This window comes from Notamacropus eugenii, chromosome 5, assembly GCF_028372415.1.
Source record: "Notamacropus eugenii isolate mMacEug1 chromosome 5, mMacEug1.pri_v2, whole genome shotgun sequence".
NCBI classification, from domain to species: Eukaryota; Metazoa; Chordata; class Mammalia; order Diprotodontia; family Macropodidae; genus Notamacropus; species Notamacropus eugenii.
The window spans coordinates 63,763,283-63,785,004 of NC_092876.1; the positions used below are offsets into that span (position 1 = coordinate 63,763,283).

Consider the following 21,722-nt stretch of genomic DNA (forward strand, 5'->3'; position numbering starts at 1 on the left):
CACCTCCACGGTAAATGGGGCTCTAAAGGCTAGATGGATTAGACTGAATGCAGGCTCCTAACCCTTAACATTTACAAGAAATGACAACTACCAACCCAAAATTAGCACATCAAACAAGCTTTAGACTACAGATTCTTAGCTACCCTCTCTCCTCCAGGCGCTCTCCACTTTCTCCTCACTAGAATCAAAGCCTTTGGATTCTAGAGAAAAGAGTAGGGGTCCAACTTTAATGCATTAATGGAGTATGAGGCCAGGAAATCAAATGCCTTAATCTGATGTGTTGGGATCACTAGCGTAGCCCATTGGCAAATCAGTCTCTTTTCCTATTTGTAAAATGGGGATACTACTTAGAAATAGAAGTGAATATTATAAAATATATTTTGGTGAAATGACTAGCTCTCTGGTTTTCTGTATGTGGAGTCCAAAGGCCTGGGTTTGAATCACATTTAAACCTTGACACAACGTGACCTTAGGTCTCATTTTCTGCAGCTCTAAATGGAAGGCTCTTGTGTTGATAGGTTCTGTGTTCCTTAGGTCTTTTGCAAAGCACCACACTGTCAACCTTCACCCTGGGAGTTGAACATACCATTTCTTTCCCAACCCCTACTCCCCCCAAAAAGCAAGAGAACAAGAAGTTTCATATGACAACTTTAATTTTTAAAAATACTTCGAAAATGTCAGGCCCCTGGTGTTGCACAGCTGGGAATGGGCATTACCTTCTGCCTGCATATCTCCGGAGGTGCACAGTGCCCTTCCTGCTTGCATGAACCATCTCAGTCTTAGTGCTCAGGGGTCCTGGATTGTAGTGTTGGAGGCTGGTACTCCAAGGCTTCTTCCTCAAGTAGTAACATCTTTCTTTTTCAAAATGTGATCATCCCCCACCCCACCATGGTGAATCACTTCTACCCAATTCTTCCAGTTGATTTTGCCACCAGCACAGCTTTCACAGAATCTTACCAGGTTTTGCAGCTGCCTGAGAAAAGGCAATAGAGTTTTCAAAGTTTAAAAAACAATTCATCCAAAGACACTATTCTCTGGAATTTCTGGAATTTCCACAAAACTGGGGTTCCTATTGCACCTATGGAAGAGCAGTGTATTACTAAGAGCACCAGATCTGGCATCAAAGGTCCTTACTCCAGTTCCTGGATCTGCTACTTACTGGCTGGGTGAGCTTGGGCAAATCACTTCACCTACTTAGTCCTCAGTTTCCTCATATGTTGAATGAGGGATCTGGACCACACAGCCTCTAAGGTCCCTTCCAGCTCTAATCTTTTAAGTTCCTAACACCTGGATGTGTTCATGCTGAGCTTTAATATACCTGAAGCAGATAATACTAACCAGGGCTGAGTTATTAAAATGATTTTCAACATCTTCTGCATTTAAAAAGTATATTTTCCATTATATTGTTAGAATAATACAAATGTAGATAAACACTAGGATAACTTTTTACCAATACCTTAAAAGCAAAAACTGCCCTACTTACTGGCTCACTCATTCTCCACAACTAGAGAAAACAGGCACAAAGTGTTCAGAGTGTGGGCAGAGGCAGTCAGGAGCTTGGGGACACAGAGCATGCAGAAGCAGCCACAGAAGAATTTTAATGCAAAACTTCTACTCAAGAAAGCACACGATGACAACAGTGGGAGCAGCACCTGGCAGAGGGAGGTGGTGGTAGGGGACAGAGTTTGAGTGGCCTGTCCTCTTCATTCCTGGCCCTACCCCTCCCCCCAAAACCAAAATTTCACCAGCAGGTGTGCACAAATTATGGAGCAATGACTGGAGCCTTCCAAGCCCCTTACCTCCAGCAAAAAGCCGGCACAGCAGCAGCAGCAGAAGGGAAAGATGGAGAAGTGGAGATTCTGGCCACCCCCAAAATGATCTCAGGGAGGTAGAACTCTTGACTTTTATTACAATTATCAAGAACACTGATATGGAACAAAACTTATTAGACTTTAGTGTTGGAACAGAGATCTCCCAGAGTAATTAAAATACTTGAGTGGCACTCCAAACAGTCTAGGTGTTTCTTGAAAAAAACATCAAATGTGATTGCTGACCTTTAGGAACTTATACTTAATGAAGCTAGGCAACCTAAAGAAACGTGTTGTGTGTGTGGCTGTAGTCCTTGTGGTTTGGTCTGGAGGTCAAGTTTCATCGAAAGCAATAGAATCCCCAGGCCCATAAAGCTCAAAGTCATCATGATTTAGTTGGGCATTCCATTCCCAAAGGGCTTACTTGCCCCTAGAATACTCCAAATAGATAGAACAAAAAAAAGATTTTTTTTAAACAGTACGACGGTCACGATACAAAACAACATAAAAAGTTAGGGGGATTCCTGGGAAGAATCCAAATTTCTCCTTTACCCAGTTCCTACCTCTCCCCCAGTGCCATGCCTGAGATTTAGGAATGGCTCTTAAGTCTTACCCTAAGAGAGGGTGAACTCAAACTATCTGTTCTGGAATTCTTCTATCCATGTGTATTTTCATTGAAAAGACAGTAACACATAAAAAGACTTGCCCTGATTTATCCCTCCTTCTCTACCAGAACTGTGTCCAGCTTCCTGGTTCTGTTTTCAATTACAGTACTGTAACAATCTGTTCAGGTAGTCATCCCCCCAACAATCCAGCTACACAAATAAGTATATGCTAGCCTCTTACATGAGAGTGAGTCCCAGGGTACCAGTGTTTTTTAAAAATCCATTTCTTACCCCTGTGAGTTAAATTCATACTTCCATCACATGAAAGCATGCTCATTTTCAAACCATGATGACATTGTGTAATCCTGACAGTCTCAAGTGTCTTGTAGTACCATAAGCACATATGAGGTTGATAGTATGCCTAGAAGACTATCCCTTATCAAATCCTAATTAGTACTGAGGACACTTGGAATCCAGGCTCCTTACTCCTCAGATCAATCAACAGTCGGGAATCTTAAAGGGTGGAGGAGGTGGAGCACAAAACACCAGCACTTCACAGGAGAAGGCAGCCACCTTCATTCCTTTCCTCAAAGGTCCATTTTCACCTCTCATTGTGACTGTGGTTACATTCCACTGCCGTGTCTTCCTTGAAGATGGTGCCCCCACAACTACACCCTACAGCCATCCCAAAAGATAATTAATAAATTCTGATTAACAATAACACCAAGCAAATCTTGCCAGAGTCACTCACTGGAAGCAGGAAAGAGATGATCTTTCCCAAACCCCACTGCTCACTTTCCCTTTTGATCTTTTTGTTCCTTGAAAGTGTTTTAACAAAAGCTAAACATATTACAATGAATAAATAGAAATGAAAACAAGAAGGATAAAAGCTGTCATGACTGGGTCCATTGTGCAGTCTTGCTCTCAGGAAAGCAGAAGAAAAACTCTGACAGGCAACTCAAGAACAAAGCCCTTGGTAGGATAAGATGTATGTGGTGAATTAACAAGGCTTGTATAGGCATTGTTATTCAGGGAAGAGTTCCAGATTGCCTTCTTCTAAGGCAGCTCACCACCTATTACAATCCCACACTTTCCTGGGGAACAAGTGTGGGCTGGGGGAGAAAGAAAAAGAGCTGCTAGAATGTTGTCACTGCAGGCCCTGGTCCAAACAGCCATGGTGGCCAGTATTTCTTCCTTGGACTGCAGATCTTAGTTCATACTTTTAACTGAGCAATTCATTAATGTTGAATTAAAAAGGATTATGATTTGTTATTTCTAAGGAAGAAGAACTCAAGATTCCAGAGACTTAGAACTGACCTCCAAATGACTTCATCTTCTTAGAAATTTAAGTTATGACTCATAACTAGAAAATTCATTATAGTGAAAGGAGCTTGATTCAAAGGGAGCTCACTAATTTAAAATTCTCTCTTCTTTGCCAAAATTATTCCCATGTAATCACAAGTAAGGGACTCAGTCTGTATGAACTCTCTTATGTTTAATAAGAGCTGAACTTCGACTGAAACTTTTGTCACATTCGGTGCATTCATATGGTTTCTCTCCAGTATGAACTCGCTGATGTGTGATAAGGTTTGAGCTCTGGGTAAAACCTTTTCCACATTCCACACATTCATAGGGCTTTTCTCCAGTGTGGGTTCTCTGGTGTTTAATAAGATCTGATCTCTCACCAAAGCTTCTCCAACATTCATTACATTCATAGGGTTTCTCTCCAGTGTGAATTTTCTGATGTGTAATGAGATGGGAACTCCTGCTAAAGCTCTTTCCACACTCATTGCACTCATAGGGCTTTTCACCAGTATGGGTTCTCTGGTGTTGAACCAAGTGGGAGATCCGGCTGAAATTTTCCCCACATTCATTACATCTATATGGTTTCTCTCCTGTATGGGCTCTCCGATGGCGAATGAGATCCGAATTCTGACTAAAGTTTTTTCCACATTCATCACATTTGTAGGGCCTTTCTCCTGTGTGGACTCTGTAGTGCTTGATGAGATCTGATCTTTCACTGAAGCTTCTCCCACATTCATTACATTCATAGGGCTTCTCACCAGTATGTGTCCTCTGGTGCTGAGCCAAGTGAGAGCTGCGGCTGAAGCTTTTCCCACACTCCTCACATTCATAAGGCTTCTCTCCACTATGGGTCCTCTGGTGCTGAATAAGGTGTGAGACACGACAAAAACTTTTGCCACATTCATTACATTTATGGGGTTTCTCTCCAGTATGAATTGTCTGGTGCTGAATGAGGTGTGAACTTCGACCGAAGCTTTTCCCACATTCACTGCAATCATACGGTTTCTCCCCAGTGTGTGTTCTCTGATGCTGAATGAGATGGGAGCTTCGGCTAAAGCTCTTTCCACAGTCATAACATTTATAGGGTCTCTCTCCAGTATGAGTTCTCTGATGTCTATTCAGGTCTGAGATTTGATTGAAAGCCTTTCCACACTGAGAGCATATGTGGAATCTTATATCTCCATGGACTTCTTTGTGGACAAGGAGATCTGTAACTTGTTGAAGAGGATAGTTTACCCACTCATCCCCAGTTAAATCTCCCCACTGGCCTTCTGATTTGTCCCCACTTTCAAAGCCTTCTTCACACACAGGATTCTGGTGAGCACTCTCAATAGGCCTTCCTGATATATCCCCAAATTCTATGTCTTCAGATATCACCTTTGGATTCGCCTCATTCTCACTTCTGATATCAAAATCTGAAATAAAAGGCAAATGTAGATATCATACAGTCCCCATGCTAGGAAGGAAAGAAACAGTTAAAGAAAAACAAAGTTAAGATTCTTAGAATTCAAAACATAATGGTTAATGTTTTACATATTAGAACATTCTCATGGCACAATCAGTGAATATTTATTAAAGATCAATTACATGTTGAACTAGCCATGCAGGGGAGGAAGTAGATTCTTTTGATGTCAGTTAACTTCTCTTACAAGTGAATCCTAAGGCCATGGAAAGTGGGTATCAAAGTTTATCTGTCCCTTCTCAGTTTATTTTTTTAAAATAAGTTTATGAAAAGGAGATGAGGGCAGGGAAACCACATGGAAAAAAGTATGGTACCTCTCAAAACATTGGCCTATTCACTACCAAACAGCCACAAAGATTATACCAAATACATAGGCCCTATCCCAAGACTCTTCTAGAGTCTGGAGAGACTGGTAACCTTTCTCAAAGATTTTTCTCACTGACTTCACCAGGTTTTTTCCTTGTTCTCACACCAACCATCTGATCAGCTCCTAAAACTGGCCAAGGATCTCCACTGTTACATCCCTCCACACTTTCTCCTATAGAGTCTTCACAAAAGCTATGTGATCTCATGAAAGATGTACTGGGACTGCTGGCAGTGGTTGGTTTTAAGGCAAATGTCTGACATCCATTAATCTGTGTGATCCTAGAGAAGTTACCACCTCACTGAGCCTCAGTTTATGCATTTAAAAAATGGGAGAAATATTTCTATTTTCCTCATAGAGCTAATATACACAGAGTACTTTGCAAATCTAAACACTCTATGTCAACTATTATCACTGGAAAAGGACAAAGTATAGTGAAGGGAGTGATGAACCAGGGAGCTAGAAAAATCTATATTTTAGTCAAGGCTCTGTGACTCTCTGTAACCTCAAGCAAACTGAGGTTACAGGCCCTCTCTGGGCCTCAATATCCTCATCTGTAAAAAGAGTAGACCAATGATCTCTAAAGTTCTTTACATAACTAAGAATTGATGAGTCTGTTTACATTTAATTATGAATGATTTTATGAGGGAGAGATTCATGGAACAAGTGACTATCAAAAGACCATAACCTAAGTATCTACAGCAAAAAGGGCACTTTCCATAAGTAGAAATCCTGTTGTGAAACAAATGGCCCAGTGAGTGTCATATTACACATTTCCTCTTTCTCAGGTAGTTTAGTCCAAGATTCCACTGAAGAATCTTTCCTATCCTTCCCCCTCAACCCCCTAGTTCCCACAAAAGATTTCTATAAATAATATTCTATAAATCTTCAAGCCTGGAGATGCTCTAGATACGACGTATGCTGGGGTCTTTCTGAATCCTTGGAGCAGCAACAAGGAGAAAGTGAATGCTATCTAGTGATACGGTTCTAATCACAGACTTCCTTACAGAAAAAGACATTTACCTTCTAGTATTAAAAAAAAGAGAGGCACTGTTCACTAGAGTATGTATATTGGGGCTTGCCACTACGTAAAATAAATTCTTCGGCTTTCTACTGTTATAGAAAGAGCCTGTGATTTGGGGTCAGAAAACGGAGTTTCATGTTTTGGTGCTGAGATTTACCAGTTGTGAGATGTTGGGTAAATCACCTTTCCTTGGACTCTTAGTATCCACATGTGTAAAACAGGGACTAGCTCACTTGCACAATAAACCTCACAAGGATGTGAGGAAAGAAAACATTCTGAAAACTTTAAAGTATTATATTCATTCAGACTATTGGGATTGTAGTTGGTCTTTGATCTGTAAAAGAACCTTGTGACAGATGGCACAAAAAACTGAGCACTTTGGAATCTATAGAAGCAGTTCCTTCTCATGGAATAACGTGAAGCTGGACATTCTCATTCTCAAAGATTTGTGAGTCCACAGGAGCCAAAATCCAAGTGAGTACTTCACAGGTCATACAACTTACCAAGTTCTGAGAGTGGAGACAGGGTCAGAATCAGTGAGGGAGCCAGGACAATGAACTCAGAGGTCAGAGAACCTAGGGAGAGCCCCAGCTGTGCCCCACCTGATGTGGGGCACTTCTCTCTAAGGCTGTATCCTCACCTCATGATAATGAGAGGGTAGAAAAGGTAAGCTCGAGAGTCCCTTTCAGTCAAAAGTTCTATGGCTACAAACCTGGAAATAGAACCAAGTCAGAATTCTCACCTAAGGAGACTACATTTCCATAATTCTCCTGCATAACATCCCGGTAAAGGTCCCTTTGTGTTGGGTCCAGAGGCCTCCATTCTTCCCTAGTGAGATACATAGCCATATCTTCAAATGTCATAGGCCCCTGAAATGAAGGAAAGATTCCACTGTTACCTGCTACCTGAAGGACAATACTATCATAGAATGTGTAGAAAATAACTGATATCTAGAGCAGATAGGACATGTGTACAGTATAGCCAAAAGCCAACAGGAAAGACAGAAGTGACGATGGAAATAATCTGTGGAGAAATTTCATCATCATCCACAGACTGATACCAGTGGTAACCAAAGTCCTGAAGATTACCAGGTAATGAATGCCCTTGATGGACAGAATGGTACAAAAATCAGAGTAGAAAATGCAGCAGCCTGCCATGGGACAGAAAGCCACGATGTGGGGAGGCAGAAGACATAGGTTTTAGCTTGAGCTGAGTCACTAACTTACTTATAGAGTACCAGCATGTCACTTTCCCACCCTGGATCTACAGTTTCCTCATCTGTAAAATAAAGCTAAATCAAATGTCTTTGTCTAGCCCTGATATTCTGTGGCCCAAAGGGACCCTTCCAGAACATAAGGACATTCTATGTCCAAAAGTCCCTCCAAGCTGTAAGTCTGTGTTCTAAAGGTCATTTCAGACCTATCCCTTCCTGCTCTTACATTTCCCATTCTAAGATCCCACAGAGCTCTGACATTCTGTCCCTCAGTCCTGACATTCTTTGTTCTGAGGGCCTTCTCAGTTCTGACATCCTGAGTTCTAATGATCTCCCAGCTCTCACATGCTGTGTTTTAAGGGCCCTCCCAGCTCTGACATCCTGGGTTCTAAGGGCCCTCCCAGCCCTGACATCCTGGGTTCTAAGGACCCTCCCAGCTCTGACATTCTGGGTTCTAAGGGCCCTCCCAGTTCTGACATCCTGGGTTCTAAGGGCCCTCCCAGCTCTGACATCCTGGGTTCTAAGGGCCCTCCCAGCTCTGGCATTCTGGGTTTTAAGGGCCCTCCCAGCTCTGGCATTCTGGGTTCTAAGGGCCCTCCTAGCTCTGATATTCTGTGTTCTAAGGGCCCTCCCAGCTCTCACATCCTGTGTTCTAAGGGCCCTCCCAGCTCTGAAATTCTGTGTTCTAAGGGCCCTCCCAGCTCTGACATCCTGTGTTCTAAGGGCCCTCCCAGCTCTGGCATCCTGGGTTCTAAGGGCCCTCCCAGCTCTGGCATCCTGGGTTCTAAGGGCCCTCCCAGCTCTGGCATCCTGGGTTCTAAGGGCCCTCCCAGCTCTGGCATCCTGGGTTCTAAGGGCCCTCCCAGCTCTGGCATCCTGGGTTCTAAGGGCCCTCCCAGCTCTGGCATCCTGGGTTCTAAGGGCCCTCCCAGCTCTGGCATCCTGGGTTCTAAGGGCCCTCCCAGCTCTGACATCCTGGGTTCTAAGGGCCCTCCCAGCTCTGACGTCCTGGGTTCCAAACACCCCCCCACCCCCGCCCCGACATCCCTCGTTCTCAGGCCCTCCCCCGGACGCTGCACCTCGCCAGGCTCGGGGCCGCTCGCCCGCAGCTCACCTGGGAGCCGGCCATGAGGAGGGTGGCCGCCATGGCGGCGGCTCGGGCTCCGGTCCTGTTCCGGGCACGCAGACACTGGCAGCGCTGAGGAGACAAGGAGACAGCTGGGAGCTACGGAAAACCAGGCCCTGCCCACTCCCTAGGGTAGCGCGAGCGGGCGGGGCGGGGGCAGCGCCCAAACATCCCCGCCTCTACAGAGCCAGCGCAGCCGGCCCCGCCCCTGGGCGCCCTGGGACACGCACCAGAAACAAGTCCTCCGAGGCGGAGGAGGCTCCGGCTCCCTCTGGGCCCCGGACTAGGACAGTCTTGGGGCAGTCCCCGCCCCGGCTACTCCCAGCGCCCCAGCTCGGCCGCCGTCCCCCAGGGCTCGACACTTTCCGTCTCCCAAATCTAGCCAACCATAGCCCGAGACGCAGGAAACCTCAACCAATCATATCCCGGATCAAAGGCTTTTCCCATCCCCCTCGGGGCAGTGAGGCATGAGGAAACCTGCGCCTGCGCCGAGCCCCCGGACCTGATGGGAAAGGTAGTTCGGGGGGGTAAGGCAAGGCCGACTGGAGGCCAAGCGCTGCTAAGACAGGTTCTAGCTGGATGGCTTCTGGCCTGAGCTGTTTCAGCTTCTAGACGCCCCACTGTGCCGAGACTTTCCTCAGGTTCTGCCCAGGCCTAGCTGCCCCAGAACATGTGCCTGTAGCACGACGGCGGGCACCCTGCCTTACCCAAGCCAGTCCCAGGTTCCCAGGCAGCGGCCCGGAGAAGGGACGGCAGGAGAAAGGCACAGCTACCCGGGCCAACGCCCACTCACCCGCTCCGCCAAGCCGGAGGCCACTCGCTGGGGCTGGAAGCTCCGCCCACGTACTACAGATCCCGGCAGCCCCCACGCTCCCCTCTCCTCCAACTCCACTTCCCAGTAGGCCCCACTTCACATCAAGCCCACCCCCTAGCTTCCTTTCAACGGAGAGTAAATGCTGGGGGCGGGGCGAGGCCCCGGGGAGAGCCAGCTGGAGGGGTGGAGCCCTGCAGGAAGGGTGAGGCCTCGGGGCGTGGGGGTCCCCTGAGGGGCGGCGCTGCAGAAACAACAATAGCTAACCTTTCCTCCCTAGAAGGCCTCAAACCTCGGTTAAACCCTAAACCTTCAACGCAGCCGAGGAGGGGGAAGGGGAGAGAGATGCACAGAAAGAGACAGAGATGGTGAGACAGAGAGAGACAGAGATGGGGAGAGAGACAGATGGAGGAAGAGATGGAGAGAGACAGAGATGGAGGGAGGGAGACAGAGACAGAGAGACAGAGATGGAGAGACAAAGATGGAGAGAGACAGAGGTAGGGAGAGAGATGGAGGGAGAGATGGAGAGAGACAGAGAGAGACAGAGAAGGAGAGACAGAGACGGAGAGACAGAGATGGAGAGAGACAGAGAGAGACAGAGATGGAGAGACAAAGATGGAGAGAGACAGAGGTAGGGAGAGAGACAGAGGGAGAAATGGAGAGAGACAGAGATAGAGGGAAACAGAGACAGGGAGAGACAGAGATGGAGAGAGACAGAGACAGACAGAGACAGAGATAGGGAGAGAGACAAATGGAGGAAGAGATGGAGAGAGACAGAGATGGAGGGAGACAGAGATGGAGAGACAGAGATGGAGAGAGACAGAGACAGAGAGGCAGAGATGGAGAGAGACAGGTAGGGAGAAAGACGGAGGGAGAAATGGAGAGAGACAGAGATAGAGGGAAACAGAGATAGGGAGAGACAGAGATGGAGAGAGAGACAGATAGGGAGAGAGACAGATGGAGGAAGAGATGGAGGGAGACAGAGATGGAGAGACAAAGATGGAGAGAGACAGAGGGAGGGAGAGAGACGGAGGGAGAGATGGAGAGAGACAGATGGAGAGAGACAGAGATAGGGAGAGAGACAGATGGAGGAAGAGATGAAGAGAGACAGAGAGAGACAGAGATGGAGGGAGACAGAGATGGAGAGACAATGATGGAGAGAGACAGAGATGGAGAGAGACTGAGATGGAGAGACAGAGAGAGACAGAGATGGAGAGACAGAGAGAGACAAAGATGGAGATAGAGGTAAGGAGAGAGACAGAGACAGAGATGGAGGGAGACAGAGATAGGGAGAGAGACAGATGGAGAGACAGAGACACAAACAGAGATGGAGAGAGACAGATAGGGAGAGAGACAGATGGAGAGAGACAGACAGAGAGACAGAGATAGGGAGAGAGGGAGATGGAGGGAGAGATGGAGAGAGGCAGAGACAGAGAGACAGAGATGGACAAAGGGACACAGAGACAGAGATGGAGAAACAGATGGAGAGAGACAGACGGAGAAAGAGATGGGGAGAGAGATAGAGAGGGATAGACAGAGAGACAGAGATGGAGAGAGACAAAGATAGGGAAAGAGACAGAGATGGAGAGACAGAGAGACAGAGATGGAGAGAGACGGAGGGAGAGAGACAGATGGAGGGAGAAATGGAGAGAGACAGAGAGATAGGGAGAGAGACAGAGATGGAGAGAAAGAGAGAGACAGATGGAGAGAGACAGAGATGGAGAGAGACGGAGGGAGAGATGGAGAGAGAGAGAGAGGAAGAGAGACAGAGATGGAGAGACAGAGAAAGAGAGAGACAAAAGATCGAGATAGACATGGGGAAAGAGAGACAGATGGGGAAAGAGAAAAAGAGACAGAGAGTTAGTTCTCTCCTGCACCTTCAACCCTAAACACGTGTTAAAACTGAACTGGATTCAGTTGGTCTACATCTGGCTGCTCACTCCATCTCTCTGGGTCTCAGTTTTTTAATCTATACAATGAGGGAATTCCACTGGATGACTTCTGACGTCCCTTGGCTCTATATTTTGTTTTGCATGTTCCTCTACAAGCCTGCTCTTCCACTTAACCTGTCTGTATTGCTGACCAGTGTCCCTCCAGTTGCCCACGATTATCACTTTTTCAGCATCTTTGATTACTCCCCCTCCTTTGCCCCACACACTCAAACAGTTGCCAAATAACGTCCTTTCTACTCTAGTTTCCTGCATCTGACCTCTGCTTTCTTCTCCAGCTCCTCAGCCCTTCTCCAGTAAACTATTAGGTCTCCAGATTGGTCTCCCATCTTCAATCTCTTCCATCTCCAACACAAACACTTCATTTGCAAGTAATCTTTCAATGATGTCACTCCTTTACTGACAAACTTTCAGCATCTCATTACTTACCAAAGAATAACATGTATTTATATATGTTCCTGGGTGGCACTCAAGATAATTTCCCAATCTTGCTCCAGCCTACCTTTCAAGCCTTATCTTCTGCCTTTTCCCTTTAAATTTTCTGCCATCCTGAATGATCCCCTTTCTCAGGCTGCCCCCTTCCAATTTGCTTCATGCTACTTCCCAGGGCCTCTCCAACTCCCCTGTCTAATCTCCCCCCAAGTTCCTCCCTTCCCTTCAAAGCTTCACAGATCCCACTTCTTCCATGGAGCATTTCCTCACTACCCCCAGAACAGATCTCTAAGTTCTTGAGTGGAAGAGTCTTTGAAAGGGGAAAGAGAAAAATCCTACAGAGGCGTGGGAAGAAAGAATGGAGGTGGTGGGGAAAGGGGAGAGAGAGACCCGCAGGGGTGGGCTATAGATAAAAGTTGTGGGGACAATCCCATAGATTGAGGAGAGGAGGATCCCACCCACAGAGCGGGAGAAAGATTGGGAGGATGGGCAATAAATAAAGATCCACAGAGAGGAGTGTGGAGTGGGTGGGCAGGGAGAGTCCTACAGAGAAAGAGGAATGGGAATAAAGGGCCAAGGCAGGGCCGAGTTCTGCAGAGGGGTAGGAGGTGAGAAAGAGTCCTATGGAAAATGGGCAGTGTGGGGAAGTGGGGAGAGCTAGGGAAGGATCATACAGAAAAGGAGATCAGAAGAATGTGGGAAGGGAACAAGGAAGAGGGAGGCTAAGCCCTTTTAAGGCAGAGGGCCAGAACAGATCTGACCTGGGGGGGGGGCGGGGTAGGGGATGCGGGAGAGGGGAGGAGAGAATCAGGATGTCAGAAGCGAGCCCCGGAGCAGAGGTCTAGGGGGCTGTCACCCATCAGCACCTTTGCAACTGCCGCAGGCTTCTGAAGAGTCCATTTAAAGGCCAGGAACTCGGACTGAGAACAGGCCACTTACCTCTTTGGCCCAGGGGCAGAGTCCTTGAGCAACTCGGTCCACCAGATTGCAGCTTCCAAGCCAGACAGAACCCAGAGATTGCATCAGCTAGAAGGGAAAGGGGAGCCGCCCAGGAATTCCACCTTGGCTCACAGCTGTCCTTCCCCTGACCAGGGGCTCCAACAAGGCCTTCCCTCTGCGCTGCTGAGGAGGAGCCAGGCCCCAAGACAAGTCAGCCCGGCCTCCTGAATGGGGAACGGCTCAGGACTCTAGCCAGGGTGGGAAAGAGGGAAGAGGTGGGAAAAAACACACCAGCTTATTAGGGACTCCCACCCTCTCCATGTTATAAATATCTCCGGAGCCTTGGCTAGGTGCCCGGATGTCTATTGTTTCTAACTGTACAGGGGATGTCTCCGAGCTGGGAAAAAAAGATTTTTCTTTTGTTTGCAGACACTCTGATCAATTGGGTGACTTAATTTTTTCTGAAATTGCCCTGGGGCCAGGCTGGTATTAGTGTCCTATTCTCAGGGTCTAATTATTTATGGGTGCCCTTAGAGATCACCTAGTCCAGTCTCTTAATTTTATAAAGGAAGAAACAAAGCCAAAGATTTTCTCTAGGTCACACAACTGGTTGGTAACAGTAATGAAGTTAAGTCGCAGATTTGCTGACCAAGTCTAGATGCTTCCTGCCAAGCCATATGCTTAGGTGGTGCAGTGGATAGCACACCAGGCTTGGAGTCAGGAAGACCTGAGTTCAAATCCAACTTTAGATGATTACTAACTATAAGATCCTGAGCCAATCACTAAACCTCTTCGCCTCAGTTTCCTCATCTGTAAAATGAGGATCATAATACCACCTTCGTCACAGGATTATTGAATGAGATCTCATATGTAAAGCATTGGCAAACCTTAAAGCTAACGGTTATTTTTAGTTGTAAGGTCCCTTCCCCATCTGTGCTCTAACAACACCCTCCTAGCATTAACATTCTGTGCTCTATCTAGCAGTCTTTGTTTTAAGCTCTGAAATTTGGTGTTCCAGGCCCTCTAATCCAAACCCCTCAATTTGCATTCAAAGAAACTGAGGCCCAGAGAGGGGGAGAGACTTTACAATACATATAACCCTAGCAGTTAAAGGGGAAGTTAGGACATAGAATATTCCGATTGGAAGGTACCTTAAAATATAAATCACAAAATAGAGGAAGGTACTATAGAAAACCCAAAGGACATAAAGGCAGTAGAAATCTGGGCTTAAAGTCCATCTCTGGCATTTAATTTCATGACCTTCATAGGCAAGACACTGAGCCTTATTTTCCTCACCTGTGGAATGAGCCTTCCCTGCTAGGTTTTTGTAACGATCAAATGAAAGCATATTTATAACCTACTTTATAAATCTTAACCTTGATTCACAAATGTCAGCTGTTATCAATGTCAGAGCCAGAAGCAACCTAAGAACACGGAATCTCCGAGTGGAGAGGAGCCTTAGAACATAAAATGTCAGAATATCTAATATCTGTGAGGATGTATTCCTCTCTCCTTATTCCCATTGTCACCATTTTAGCACAGACCTTCAAAGCCTGGATTATTGGAGGGCCTCACCTACTTGTCTTGCTTTATCCCTCGTTGTCCTTATACTGCCTTCATACCTCCTTATCCACCTCTAACTTCCCTGCCGACCTTCGGATACACAGCCTCAGCTGCCTAGTGGACGTATTGAACTGGATATCCCTTAGACATCTTAAACTCAACATATCTGAAATCGAACTTATTATTTTTCCCCCCAAGGCCTCCCCTCTTCCTTATTTCCCTGCAACTGTTGAGGGCACAATTATCCTTCTCTCAGTCACCCAGGTTTGCAATCTAGAGGTCATCCTGGACTCCTCGCTCTCACCATCACCCTCCTCCAAGCTGTTGTCAAAGTCTGCAACCTTTGCACCATCTCTGGAATCAGCTACCTTCTTTCCACCACTCTAGTGTAGATCCTGGTCACCTCATATGCCTTGATTACTGCAATAACCTGCTGTCTCTCCCCATTTCAATCCAGCCACCATTCAGATGTCAAAGTGATTTTCCTTAAGGGAAGGTCCCATGCTGTCACTCCCCTACTCAGTAAACTCCAGGAGCTCCCCGTCACCTTCAGAATCATATGTAAAATCCCGTTTGGCTTTCAAAGCCCTTCTAAGCCTTGTATCCTCTTCTCCCCCCCTCCCCCACCTTTCCAGTCCTCTCACACCTTACACCCCCACACACTTTACAATCCAGTAACACTGGCCTCCTTGTTCCTCCAACAAGACTCACCATCTCCCCACTGGATATTTTCAATCCCTGCACTCAGTATCTGGAAAGCTCTCCCCTCTTCAACTCCTCCTCCTGGCTTCTCTGCCTTCTTTCAAGGCCCAAATAAATTCCCCCTTCTACAAAAAATCTTTCTCCATCGCTCTTATTTCTAATGCCTTCCTCCTGTTGATTACCTCCAGTGTATCCTGTCCCTAGCTTGGCATGTTGGCATGTTGTGTCCCCTATCAGACAGTGAGCTCCTTGAGAGATCACAGATTGCCTTTTTCCTTTCTTTGTCTCTCCAGCACATAGTAGGCACTTAACTGACTGAACCCTGTCAGTATAATCTTTTTGTTTTTTCCATTTTTTATCAGTCTTCTTTTAAAATCTCCAACAGCTTTCTGTTGCCTCTGGGGTAAAGTTCAGATTCCTTTGCCTAACATCCAAAGCCCTTTAAAATCTGGTGTCACCCCCACCTTTCCAGTCATCTCATATTTCTCCCCACAGAAGGTGCCATGTGCCCACCCATTCACATTCCCTATGCCTGGAATGTGCTCCCTCCCCCTTCTCCTTTTGCCTGTAGAATTCCTACCCATCTCTTAAAGCCAATTTCCAAAACCACTTCCATCAGGAAGTCTTCGATGACCCCTCTGGGCTAATTTCTCTGAGCCTTCCTCACTTATAAAATGAGGGAGTTCCACTGGATGACCTCTTAGGGTCTTTCCCAGTTCTAAATTTATGATCTATCCTCTCCACTGTCTTAAGGTTTTTGCCTCTCCGACTTTACAAGCAGTTTTTTTGTACGTGTAACTATCCAATGCATCTGTCATAGACTTTGTGTTGTTGTCCATGGTTATGACTTATTTGTATGTTTCCTGAGGTTGGCGGTTGAGACTGACACATAAATGCCTGATGTCATATAAATGTTTATACATAGGAGTTGCTCAAAACATGTTGAACTGTGTGTTTCTTATGACGAAGTTTGATCCCGTAGATGAGATGAGAAAGGGCGCCTCCTTCCCTTCACTACAGTGATGGGGAACTGTGCAGATGGAGTCCCATATTTATATTCAAGTTCAGTTCATGAATGCGTTGGTTAACTTTGTTGAATGTTTTCTTCTCTTTCTTTTTATTTCTTGGTTACATGAGACTTGCTGGATAGGAGAGGTAAGAGGAGTGTTTTCAGAGATGAAAGTAATATAAAACCAACAGATAACAGTTTTAGAAATTTGAGAGAATTTTAGGAAGTTTGTAATTTCTATTTAAAATTTTTTTTTTTATCCATTCAGCAATCCTACAAAACTCCTAGGAGTCTTTACCTCCTCAAAGAGCATAACAAGGAATGGGGTTATTGTTTCATGTGTTAAGCGCTCATTAAAGTTGAGTCTTAAGCATTTTATCTAAAATGGAAATAATAAATATTGCTGCGGTTCAGGCAAAAAAGAGAAAATTTTAGAAACTCTAGAAAAAAAATTTGTTGAGTGGGATTTAGCCTGGGAAAGGACCTTCAAACATAGAATGTTAGAACATGAAATGTTAGGGCTGATGAGCAGGTGTTACCCACAGACTGATCACTGCCTTCACTGTCATCATGTGGGGAAGTAATTCTTATAGAGAAGGGGACAGTCAGTCCCAACAGCTGCATACATAGGGTAGGCAAGCCAGCCTAGCTGAAGCAGCAGGGCACCCTAAGGGAGAGACAGGAGGCAGCATGTGCCAGGCAAGTTGTCAACACACTCTCCTTAACCACCATGTCTCCTTAGACCCCAGTGAAGACAGCCCAAGACTTTGTACCTAAGAGCCTTGGGAACATCAGTGCTTCCAGTTCAGAGCCTTCAGCCCGCATCGGGGGAAATAATGCCAATGGATATGCAGCTTGGCGCTGCTCCTGGGGATGCTGCAGCCACAGTGATGGAAGGCCCTGAAAAGAAGTCTTTGGCCCCCTCAAATGATTCAACATCAAGGATGGAGGTGATTTTATCAGTAGAAATAACATTAAAGCTGAGTGTTGTGGGATCCTTCCATCTGCCTTGGAGCTCAAACTTTCCATACCTGTGGTGTCCCCCATTAGAATGGGAGCTCCTGGAGTTCAAAGTTGTCATGCTTTTCTATTTGTATTCTCAAGGGCTTAGCACATAGAAAACACTGAATCAATGTGTTTTTTCATCCATTCATTCAACATGAAATGTTAAGTCTGAAAGGGCTCTTAAGACATACAAAGGTTCTAAAGGAACCTTTGGAAATAGATTCTTGGAAATGGAATAGACCTTAGAACATAGAATGTTGGAGCTGGGAGAGACTTGGGAATGTAGAATGTTGGAGCAAGAAGGGACCTGATGCAGTGGATTGGCGTCTTCGATGTCCAACTCTAAGTCTCCATGGCACCTGCTTCAGCCACCTTTCTGGCCACTGGCACAAATTGTTCTTCTCCACCTATTCTGCGGGGAGAAGTCTTCACATCCTTGGGGTAGATACTGCCTAACTCATGGACAGGTTTAAGGCCTGTTGGTCACCCTCAAATTGGTTTAGCCTATCTGTTGAGATGGTTTTTACCAGAGTGTAGCTAATGCACATGGTCCAGCTTCTTGGAGTCATAAGTGACAGTTGGATAAGTAGACACTAACAGTGGATGAGCAGTCCTGAAAAGGGTTCAGCCAGCCCTCACACCAGAAGTTCTAGACCTCCCTGAGCACCTGTCCTAGGGAAAGGAAAAAGACTTCAGAACCTAGCCTATATCCCTCTAAGGCAGAAAAGAACCAAACAGCAGATCAAGCTGTTCAAAGGAGGCAGAACAGGTACCATCTCGCATTCAATGATTCCCTAGAGATGCCTCCTAGAAAAGGAATTAATCTTCTTTCCCCTCCTTGACTCTGTTTATTTGTCTACTAAATGGGGATGACTCCTTTTCCCTTCCTATCTGTCTGCCTCTACCACTCCAAAGGATCTGTGACCATCAATGAGGGAGCTCCCTTTAAGGATGTAGGTCAGTACCCCAAACATGCTTGCTCATTTTACATAACCCTTCTTCATCATCTTCTGCACTCTAGAACTGTGGCCAGGGTCCCTGCTTGTGCTAGTGCTCCTTCTCACCTGGGACTGAAACCTGTAACAGTACAATAGAGTTCCATTCCCACTGCCAACAAAGGGTCCCCTGTAATCTCCTTCTGACCAGTTTTTCACCCTCCTTTACTATCTGTGGGTTGAGAGTCACTGATGCTGATTCAGTCACCTCCAAGGCCTGCTACTGGCTTACCAGGATGAGTCCCGTGTGCCACTCTCACCCTGGTGAGACAGACCTTTCCTACCAGCTGTCTAAGTTGTCTTGGACTGGAAAATTGCTTTACCCCATCATTTTGTTGATTCTGCTGCTCCAGAATTTGATTTGAGGTATTAATTTATAGTCGTTTAGAGGGGAATTTGGGATATTTCAGGTGAGTCCCTTCTTTTATTCCACCATATTGGCTTCACCCCCTTTGTCCTCACCCTCAAGGAATTTGCAAGTACCAGCTGAGCAACTAGGTGGTATAGTGGATAATGCACCAGGCCTGGAGTCAGAAAGATCTGAGTTTAAATCCAGCCTCAGACACTTACAGTTGTGTGACCCTGGACATGTCACTTGACCCTTATTTGCCTCAACTCCTCATCTGTAAAATGGAAACGTACAGGAGAAGGAAATAGCAAACTACTCCAGTATCTTGCCAAGAAAGCATAGAGTTAGACACCAATGAATGAACAATAGTGCCAGTTGAAGTACTTGCAACACCCACATACTTCTGTAGTACTGCTGGAGGCTACTCCTTCAACCTATACTTGCATCTTTGAATTGGGTTATTGGGTTCCCAGGAAAGGTGACTACTCTTGGAGTCTATGGGTAACCTTGTGGATCCACACTACTAACACTATAACTCACAGACCCCTGCTGGGGTACTTTTCATTAACAATAAGTCAGAAAACAATATTTAGCTCTTGGTAAAGGCATTTTGTAAGCTGACAAATTAACAACAGTAGTTAAAAAAAATCTCCCCTGTGCACCTGGGGCACAGTCCCTCCACAAATACACCTGTGGGAAGAGTGAAGCACATTTGTGGCAAAGGTAACTTGCAGCTTCTGGGACTGCGAGGCCTAGAAGTCCTTTCTCTCTTCAGAGTCCTCACACAACTCTTCCTGGTAGATGTATCTTTGCTTTACGAATTGTTCAGCTGGTTTTCACAAGTCTGCCTTCCCCCTCCCACAGTCCAGCTCTCTACTCTGCTGCCAGGGATCAGTCTCCTTGCAGCTGTTTAATCACCCTTGAGTATCTGTGTGTCTGTATCCATATCTGTCTAGAATATGTATTTCTGCTCCCCTGCGAGATCTAGTGTGCCCTGATGGCCTAATAATTCCCCTTCAGAGCTACATGGTTAAATTGGAAGGAAGAGGAGACAGAAGCTCCTTCCATCACCTCCCCTCCCTGGGGTTCTCCTCCCATAGCAATTCCCAGTTTTAAATATCTCTCACTCTGGAACTGCTACAATTTGACTAGATCTTAGCTGCTTAAAGCCCCCAGGGCCATGCCTAATTTGTGCATTCGATCATTCTTGATACAATCAGCCAAGTATTTGCACTTCATAAAAAGATGACAGCATGAAACATCTTGCTAACATGTTAAAGCCTCTTCCTGCGAGACTACATCCCATGACTCCACCAACTGAGGGGTATGTGGAGGGGGTGATGGTGGAGGGAAGAAACATTCTCCCCCCTTCCCCTGCCTGCCCCAGCCTCTGAAGACATCAATATTTCAAGGACCCAAGTTTCACCCTGTGCTTACAGTGTGGTAACAGTGACAAGAATGTTGGATTGAACATAGAGTCAAGAACACCTGGGTCTAGTTTCCACCTACCCCATGGACTTGTCATTTCCCTCTGATCGAGCCCCTTGATGACACAAGACTGCTTCATTTTTGTCTTTGTATTTCTAGGGCCTAATCCAGTACCTGGCATATAGCAGGTGCTTCATAAATGCTTTTTGATCGATTAATTAATAGCTATATGACCATGGAAAGTCATATTATTGTCATTCACAAGGCCTCAATTTCCCCATCTATAAAATGGGAACAATAATACCTGTAGTATCCAAGTTGTTTTAAGGATCAAATGAAAGCACTTGACAAACATTAAAGTACTTTATAAAGATCATCAGGCCAAGGATTAGAAAGCCCTGAATTCAAATCCAGCCTCTGACACTGGGCAGGTCATTTACCACTCTGTCTGTCTCAGTCTCTTCATCTATAAAATGGGGATAATAATAGCACCTGCCTCCTAGGGTGATGGTGAAGATCAAGCGAAACAATATTTGAAAAGTGTTTTGCAAAGTTTAAAGTGCTACGTGAATGCTAGCTATTATTACTCCCTCCCACCTCTCCGCCCTAGTAGACTTTCTTCATAAATTGCTGCGGCTAAAAACATTTTAGTTCTATGGTCATTGAGTTTCTTGTGAATAACTTCCTGCATCCTTTAATGAGAACCTGCCAGAGTCTGTACTCCATTAATTTGTTCATACATACATTCATTTAATACATGGGCTATTGAAGCAAACATACTATATATTCATTCAGCAAATGTTTTATTAAATACTTGCTGGGTACAAGGCATAGTGCAAAACACTGAAGATACAGGTATCAAAAAAAAAATGAAATGGCCCTTGCCTCAAGGGGATTACATTCTATTAGGAACAACAAAATGGTATACACATATAAGAAAATACATAATATATTCAAAGTAATTCCAGAGAGTACTTGCAATTGGGAGGATCAGGAAAGGCTCCAAGTAGGAGGTGATATGAATCAAGCCTGAGCACTGGAGGAAGCTGGGAAGTCCTGGGGTGAGAGAGGAGTGAGTTCAGGCATTCAGGAAAGTGTGTGTTCAAACGTATCAGGCTGGGAGATAGGATGTCATGTGTGAAGAACAGAGAATAGACCAGATTGGCTGGAATAAAGGGTGTGTGAAAGGGAAGCCATCCTTTGAAAGCCCTCCCTTCATCCTGCCATCCCCACCAGTGAACATTCTAGAGCTGTCCTCCCTCATGGCTCAACTCCTTAGGGGAGTCTTCTCTACTTGATGCTCCCTCTTCTTTTTCTCTCACTCCTTTCTAAACACTCTGCATCCTGGCTTCCAACCTCATCATTCAATTGTTACCAGGGATCTCTCTGTCACCAAACCCAATGGCTGTTTCTCATCCCTCATCCTTCTGGTCTTTCTGCAATCTTTGATGTTGTTGATCACCTTTTCCTGGTCACTGTCTCCTGTCTGGATTGTTGTGATACTGCTCTCTCCTGACCTATCCTCAATCTTTTTTGCTGTGTTTTCATCAGTCTCAGTTGGGTTTCCCCAGAGCCACTATCCTGGGCCCTCCTCTCTTCCATTTTATACTCTCTCACTTGGTGATGTCATCAG

At 45.7% G+C, this 21,722-nt stretch overlaps 1 protein-coding gene across 6 annotated transcripts; it reads right to left on the reverse strand.

Moving 5' to 3' along the window:
* Positions 1-635: 635 nt before the first annotated feature.
* Positions 636-13,293, reverse strand: ZNF436 (zinc finger protein 436). 6 transcript variants are annotated; one of them, XM_072609258.1, is made up of 4 exons: positions 13,039-13,293; positions 8,896-8,979; positions 7,311-7,437; positions 636-5,133 (listed from the first exon to the last, which is right to left on the reverse strand). In XM_072609258.1, the coding sequence occupies exons 1-4, from the start codon at positions 13,120-13,122 to the stop codon at positions 3,884-3,886; spliced, it is 1,545 nt and encodes a 514-aa protein (XP_072465359.1). In that variant the 5' UTR covers positions 13,123-13,293; the 3' UTR covers positions 636-3,883. The 6 variants fall into 6 exon arrangements, with proteins under 6 accessions (XP_072465359.1, XP_072465362.1, XP_072465360.1 ...); XM_072609261.1 differs by lacking the exon at positions 13,039-13,293 and adding an exon at positions 12,966-12,988; XM_072609259.1 differs by lacking the exon at positions 13,039-13,293 and adding an exon at positions 9,701-9,784.
* Positions 13,294-21,722: the final 8,429 nt, after the last annotated feature.